This window comes from Chaetodon trifascialis, chromosome 8 (assembly GCF_039877785.1).
Source record: "Chaetodon trifascialis isolate fChaTrf1 chromosome 8, fChaTrf1.hap1, whole genome shotgun sequence".
Lineage (NCBI taxonomy): Eukaryota > Metazoa > Chordata > Actinopteri > Chaetodontiformes > Chaetodontidae > Chaetodon > Chaetodon trifascialis.
In genome coordinates this window covers 9,531,357-9,538,487 of record NC_092063.1, presented here as the reverse complement: position 1 = coordinate 9,538,487, position 7,131 = coordinate 9,531,357, and the positions used below count along the sequence as shown (strand labels likewise).

General features: G+C 42.0%; 1 protein-coding gene across 1 annotated transcript; it reads right to left on the bottom strand.

The window, feature by feature from the left end:
* On the bottom strand, positions 1-2,736 carry b3galt4 (UDP-Gal:betaGlcNAc beta 1,3-galactosyltransferase, polypeptide 4). Its single transcript, XM_070968285.1, has one exon. The coding sequence runs from the start codon at positions 2,191-2,193 to the stop codon at positions 1,078-1,080; it is 1,116 nt and encodes a 371-aa protein (XP_070824386.1). The 5' UTR covers positions 2,194-2,736; the 3' UTR covers positions 1-1,077.
* Between the last annotated feature and the right edge of the window lie 4,395 nt (positions 2,737-7,131).

Genomic DNA, 7,131 nt, shown 5'->3' with positions numbered 1-7,131 from the left:
AAGAGACAGAGGTTTATTTGTAACAGTATTTGATTCAAACATATATTTCCTGAGTGTGAACACACTGACCTTCTCTTCATTTACATTGAGGATGAAGCAAGACAGCCTTGACTTTAGCCTGACACGCTGTAAACTGTCTCTTAAAAAGCACTCAGACCAGACACCAACACAAAGCTGTCATTCACACTCTAACCTCACTCTTATAGAGACATGTAATTAATACTACAATGTCATGGGATTATAGCTGGGTTTCACATCAGTTTCGTGGTTATATTTTCAGTGTCTGGTGATCGGAGGTCAATGCCTCCGAAGAAGGAAGAAGAACTTCCTGTCCATTCCCAGACCTGGCCAAATGCATTTCACTGTCTCCAGTCAATTTCAGCCTTCCAGTTAATGGCAGGTTGCACATATCATCATATCATTGTTATTTATGAAAAACACAATACTTGAATTCCTTGAATAAATCATATTCTGAGGCATTTTTCTCTTTGGAACATAGAAGGTTTTAGCTAATATCGTTAATATTTTTTTCTTATACTCCTGGGTATATGAAGCCTGTGGTTTGATATCTAATGTGCTATTGTTTGGAGCATCATGCATTTAGGCATCTTAATAGACTAACATCTACAATTGAAGTACCTGGTGATAGACTACAGAGGTGTTGAATAGGTAGCAGCATATTGGTGTAAGACTTGGTGTGTTATTTGAAGTACCTGTTCTAATGTGCATTCATCAGATACGTAGCTGTATTTCCTAACTGAACACTATCAGCATGCCAATGTTGTTTGTTCTACAATTACAATATGTGATGTGTCAGTGTAACAATGAAAGATGCTGTAACAGTCCAGGAATAGCTTAAAGACTACTGTGACCATTGTTACTACCAGCTGTTCATTCCCTTTTCTGCAAAAAAGCCATTTAAATACATCATAGTGTTTAAAAAAATAAAGCTATAAAAATAGTGACATTTTCTCAGTGCACATAGTGAAGCTTCACAGCCTGAAGAGCACTTGTGCTGTTCACAGTATTGAAGCGAGGCACAACCCCATTGAGTCCAGTTTTCCTTCTCATCAACCCTCACAAGCCCTGCTCCAGTCCCAGAGCTGACCCGAGCATCGCCCTGACTTTGCACATCCCCAGAGAAGCACGCAGACTCAGCCAGGAGCAGGGCTGTGATGAATGGATGTCAGCCCAATAGTGCAGCATCTCCCTGGGTGGGGTGTGGTGGATGGACACCATCGCCTGATAGCAGCAGCGACCGTATGGCACACCTGGCCCACCAGAGAAGAGTGGGCAGTGAGAGGGCAGCACTCCAGCTGCCCGGGCACACAGACCAACAAACACATCCTCAGGCGGAAGAGGTGTGGATAAAGGTGATGCAGAGGCTGCCAAGGAAATTTTGAGCAATGCAGAGCGGGACAGAACATAGGCTGTGCCACTGCAATAGTCTGGAAAGACAGAAGGAGGGTAGGCCCCTGAGGGGAGATAGTGCTTGCTCTCCGGGTCTCGGTCCGGAGCCACACGAAGATGCACCCTGCCAAGGTATAAGTCTCCTTGTTCATAGGGGTTACGGCTCTTGTTCAGGAAGTGCAGCAGGGCGCTGGGATTGAACAGGACGTCATCATCCACTTTGGCCATAAAGTGAGCCTGAGGGCAGAAGCGGCGGGCCCAGCCCAGCATCGACAGAGTTTTCAGGGTGAGGTTGGAGTAGGTGTCCAGAAAACGCCCCTGAATCAGGTCTCCTCGCTCTCTAGCCTCCTCTATCAGCAGCTTGGCCAGTCCAGGGTCCGACGCCACACCCACCATGAAGAGGGTCATGACCCGCAATCCCCTCACCTCCACCTCCCCTCCCCAGGTGTCCCTGATGGCTTGGCGAGCCCTCTGATTGGCAGGAGCCGAGGTAACCATGGTGATGAGGTAAGGCTTGGCACGCTGGCACACGAGGGGGCTGGGCATGAGCAGAAACTCCTCGGGTCTGGAGGGGGGGTCGCTCTGCGGGGGGATGATGCCGGCGTGCGGCTCCACCACTGTGTTCATGCTCATGGAGGTGACCCATGACTCGATGAAGTCCACAAAGAGCAGAGCCAACAGGGCTGTGGTCGCTGCCACCACACTCAGCAAAGGCAAAACACCAAGCCTGCTCCCTCGCTTTCCAAACCGGGGCTTACATACCCACAGTCCCCGTCCGACCATGACCAACCCCCACTACCACTGCGCAGCTCTGAAGACCGCTGTAGCTGCTACCACTCACCCGTTTCACACCGGTCCTCCTCCGCTTGTCTCCACGACTAGAATCACTTCTGTCCTTAAGCCCTTGATCTCTTTCTGGGAGGTCCAATAGCCCGCAGCAGCAGCAGCAGCAGCAGCAGCAGCCGGAGGGGCGCGCCGGTGTCGGTGAGGATGCGGTAAAGGAGCTGCCTGGTGGCCTAATGTTGTGTTGATGCTGCAGTCCAGTCAGCTTTGCAAAAGTGGGATATGCAGCTGCGCAAATGAGACGGTCGATTCGGCAGCAGCCCGAAGCTATTTTTGCCCTAATTCTTCAGCTTTCAGAAACATGGAGCGACTGCGGTTGATTGCGACACCGAGAAATTGTGTCAGGTTGATCAGAATAACTCCACCCTTAGGCTATGTGGATAAAACGCGCTTTGATGCTCTGCTTGTGATGAGCAGATTTTTTTATTTTTTTCTCTCGAGCATCAGGCTGCTCGACCGTCCTGTGGACCAACCAGCCGTCCACACACTGATCAAATGGGACATTCCGATTTGCTTTCATACTGTGTCGACAAAAAATATTGACCTAATGCGTAAAGGCTTTTATGTTTGCATGCACCGTACAGTCTACGTTTGATCAGGCGATGCAAGTCATAAACCTGACTTTGACCGCGATTTACGATTAGCAGAAAATTTCAAAGCATCGATTGGCTGCAGGGATGGAGATCTGAAAAGCGATTAATGATCAATGTGCTTTTGTGCGATCGGAGTCTGTAAACAAGATCACATGAAGTCCTGAGAACACAAATGTACCTATTTAAGAGAAGCGGGAACATATATGAGGTATTATTTTGGGGTAATTTGAATAGCTCTGCATTCTCTGTATTGCCCCTATTGTTCTCCCGACCTCTCACACCTGGTAGTGCAGGGCGACACCTGGTGGTTGTTAAAAGTGTTGTTGGTTTTTGTTTTTTTTGTTTTTTTCGCTGAGGTTGGACCATAAGTCTCTAAGGTCACGTAAATGCATGCGAACAGCTCTTGCAAATACAAAGTGATTCTGTGCGTCAGAGAGCTGTCTGAGTGCACCGATGGAAACAAAGAGATGCAGAAAAAAGCCTGAGGTATATGTGCATTCAAAATAATATTTAGGATCATTGTACTTGGTACTTGACGGAGGCTGTGCAACTACATTACCTCCATTTGTTGAAACACAAAATATCTGTTGCAGCAAGAGATTTCCACATGTTGAGGCCACATAGAAGTAAAGCTGATCAGTACAGACTGTAGGCTATAAAAGACATTTATTTCAAGAAGTCTAACTGCCAGACACAAGACATGTCAGGATTGTCAGTTGTGATGTCATTATGTCATGTTCATACATACATGTTTTAAACTCAGATTAGAGCACAGAGAAACTTTCCACATTTCGTAGATGAATGTGAAAACAGCCTCTTCGTGGCAGACTCTGCACATATTTCACTCTGCACCGAGAAGGTCAAGCGTTCATGGGAAGTAACAATAAGCAGCGCACATGTTTGACTACACAGGGACTTCAACATTTAAATTCACAAATAAATATGACGGGTGCAAGGGGCGAATCCTGCTTTTCTACTTGTGCAAACATTGACTTTATAGACACACCCCCCGTTTTAGCATGTCTGGATACAGCTCTTGTAAATTACTTGTAAATGACCTGAAATTAAAGTCCATGAAGAATCGCTGTGAGGGTATTTTGGTATTTTGAAAATATCTGCGACAGCCGAGATAGGCTCCGGCCCCCCCGCGACCCCGAAAGGGATAGGCAGCATAGAAAATGGATGGATGGATGGAAAATATCTGCAAAGTATGCTCCCTTTTATTTACTGGAACAGTCATTGATTACATATATAATACACTTTAGTGTTTGTTGTACTATTAAACAGTCACACTTATGAATCTGTCTCTTGAAAATTTCATGCCACACACATGACAAAGGCTTTTAAACATTATGTCTGGGCATATTTGGGTATGTTTTTAATTATTTGTAAATTACAGCATGTAAAAATGTTGCGAATTCTTTTGTTTTTATTGTACTATACATTTTTTTAATCTTAGATTTGATGGTTTTAATTCCAAACCTGTAGAAAACATCTTTGCCATATAAATGATGCCAGCACTGTGTACCCCTGTTTAAAATGCGTCAGACCTTCTTTTTGCAGTTTCTAAATGCTTTTGACAGTGTAAGCTGGAACCTGGAAATTTCTCTGTGTCAGCCTTTTGGCGAGCTGACATTTCCCTTTGAAGATGACTGCAGGAGCCCTCAGCTCTTTAAGGCCCTGTGAACTATCAGCGTCTGAGTTCCTTACGGCATTCTTAATTAGATCTCCAATGTATGCAACTAAAGGTCAGTCTAATGGATTTACAAATAATGCTTACATATACAGCATCCAGGAAAATGTGTGTATGCATATACAATACATTGGTGTAATAGCAGAAACAGGGTGGCTGGCTAAAGCTGGTTATTATAAAGAGGTTATTATATGTTCTTAGCAAAGCAAAAGATGATTCAGAGAGGTTTCTCTCTGATTAAAAGTTTTACGTATTAATTATTCTTTCTAAAATGTATCTAATGTACATATACATGTTTATATGGGCTGGTATATTTATCGCTGTCATGATATCAATCTTTACCCTAACACTTTTTATTTAATGTGTTTGGTGATCCATAATTACATGATTCTAACTCATCAGTGTATTTTGTATGTTTTGCAATGTGTCTTATGGATATGGGGCTGCTATCTTGGGCATCTACCACACTGCAGTTGCATAGCAAAGATCTACAGACAGCAAGTATTCACACCAAAACAGTAGGGAGAACCACAATGAAATGTGTTTAGCATTAGTTATTATTTGTTTTGAAAGTGAAAGGGCTCTCAGAAGCCAGGCTGTCTGACATGTTTATATATGCATATATTATTAGAATAATTCACAATGAGTTGAAAAAGGATTTTGTATTCATTCCCATGATTGTGTTCCTTAGCATCAACAAACAGCTAACTGTGAAGATTAAAATGGAAAAACAATCCACATACTTAAGTCCTGTAATAAGGTAATTTGACAACTTTTTTTTCAACTATAGAAAAATGCACACATACATATGTGTGTATATGTATAAGTGTATATGCGTGTCGAAACATATACTGTGTGTGTGTGTGTGTGTGTGTGTGTGTGTGTGTGTGTGTGTGTGTGTGTGTGTGTGTGTATGTACAGCGGGGAAAATAAGTATTGATCGTATCAACATTTTTGTCAGTAAATATATTTCTAATTTGGCTATTGAAAATAATTTTTCACCGGATGTCAGTAACAACCCAAGAAATCCACAAATACAAAGAAATTATGTGAAATAAAGCAGAAAGTGAAATGACACAGGCAAAAATAATTGAACACATGAAGAAAAGGAGGTGCAAAAAGGCATGGAAAGCCAAGAAAGCAGCTTAAAACTGTCAGTATTTAACACAATCCTGCCCCCTATCAGTGCAAATTAATATCAGCTGGTTTAGTCCTCATTGATGCTCTATAAAAAGGTTTCTCATTACCAAGGTGTCACCCAAGAAACATCTCATGATGGGTAAAAGCAAAGATCTCTTGCAAGACCTTTGGGAGCTCATTGTTGCAAAACATAGTGATTGCATTGGTTACAGATGAATTTCTTAACTTCTGAATGTTCCAGTGAGCACTGTTGGGGCCATTATCCGGAAGTGAAATGAACATCATTTCACCTTAAACCGGCCACGACCAAGTGCTCCTCTCAAGGTTTCTGACAGAAGAGTCCAAAGAATAATCTGAAGAGTTGCCCCAGAGTCAAGGATCACTGGTGGAGAGCTTCAGAAAGACCTGGAATCAGCAGGTACACTTGTTTCAAAGAACACAATAAGTAATGCACTCAACAACCATGGCCTCACCACGCAAGACTCCAGTACTGAAGAAAAAACACTGTGAAGTTCATTTGAAGTTTGCTGCACAACATTTGGACAAGCCAATGAAATACTGGGATGATATAGTGTGGTCAGATGAGACCAAAATTAAACTTTTTGGATGTTACAGCGCACGTTTGGAGGAGAAATGGCACTTCAAATCACCCCAAAAACACCAAAAGCACCATACCAACATTGAAGTTTGGAGGTGGGAACATCGTGGTGTGGTGTTGTTTTTCAGCACTTGGTGATAGATAGATAGATAGATAGATAGATAGATAGATAGATAGATAGATAGATAGATAGATAGATAGATAGATAGATAGATAGATAGATAGATAGATAGATAGATAGATAGATAGATAGATAGATACTTTATTCATCCCTAAGGGAAATTCACACTAGCAGACTTCATATAATTAAAGAAATGGGGGACATTTCAGCAAGACAATGATCCCAAACACACAGCCAAGAGGAAACTCAATTGGTTTCAGAGAAGGAAAATAAAGCTGCTGCTTCAAGATTTGAAGAGTTTGTGTGGAAGAATGGGCCATCCTTGCCTGTTTCGTTCCACCTTATTTCACATAACTTAATTTGAGGACTTATTTGTTTTGATTTCTTTGTATTTGTGGATTACTTTGGTTGTTACTGACATCTGGTGAGAAATTCATTTCAATAGCCCCATTAGAAATATGTTTACTGACAGAAATGTTGATGCATTCAATACTTATTTTCCCCGCTGTATATATACTGTATAGATATCATTAAGGACTGAATTAAAAATACAATTTTTATCGATTATTTTGCTATTTTGTATGACAATGTTTTATTGTCAATTCATTGAAGAGCGCAGATCAGAAATACATTAACGACAGAGAGACAATGCTTATGCGTTTGTGTCTAAAACGTCTGTTATTACGCTTTTTCTTTCATTGTGTTGATTCTATAACATGACAGTAAAATCCCT

Excerpts from the sequence above, each read along its gene's own strand:
- b3galt4 (XM_070968285.1), bottom strand. The coding sequence starts at position 2,193 with ATGGTCGGACGGGGACTGTGGGTATGTAAGCCCCGGTTTGGAAAGCGA.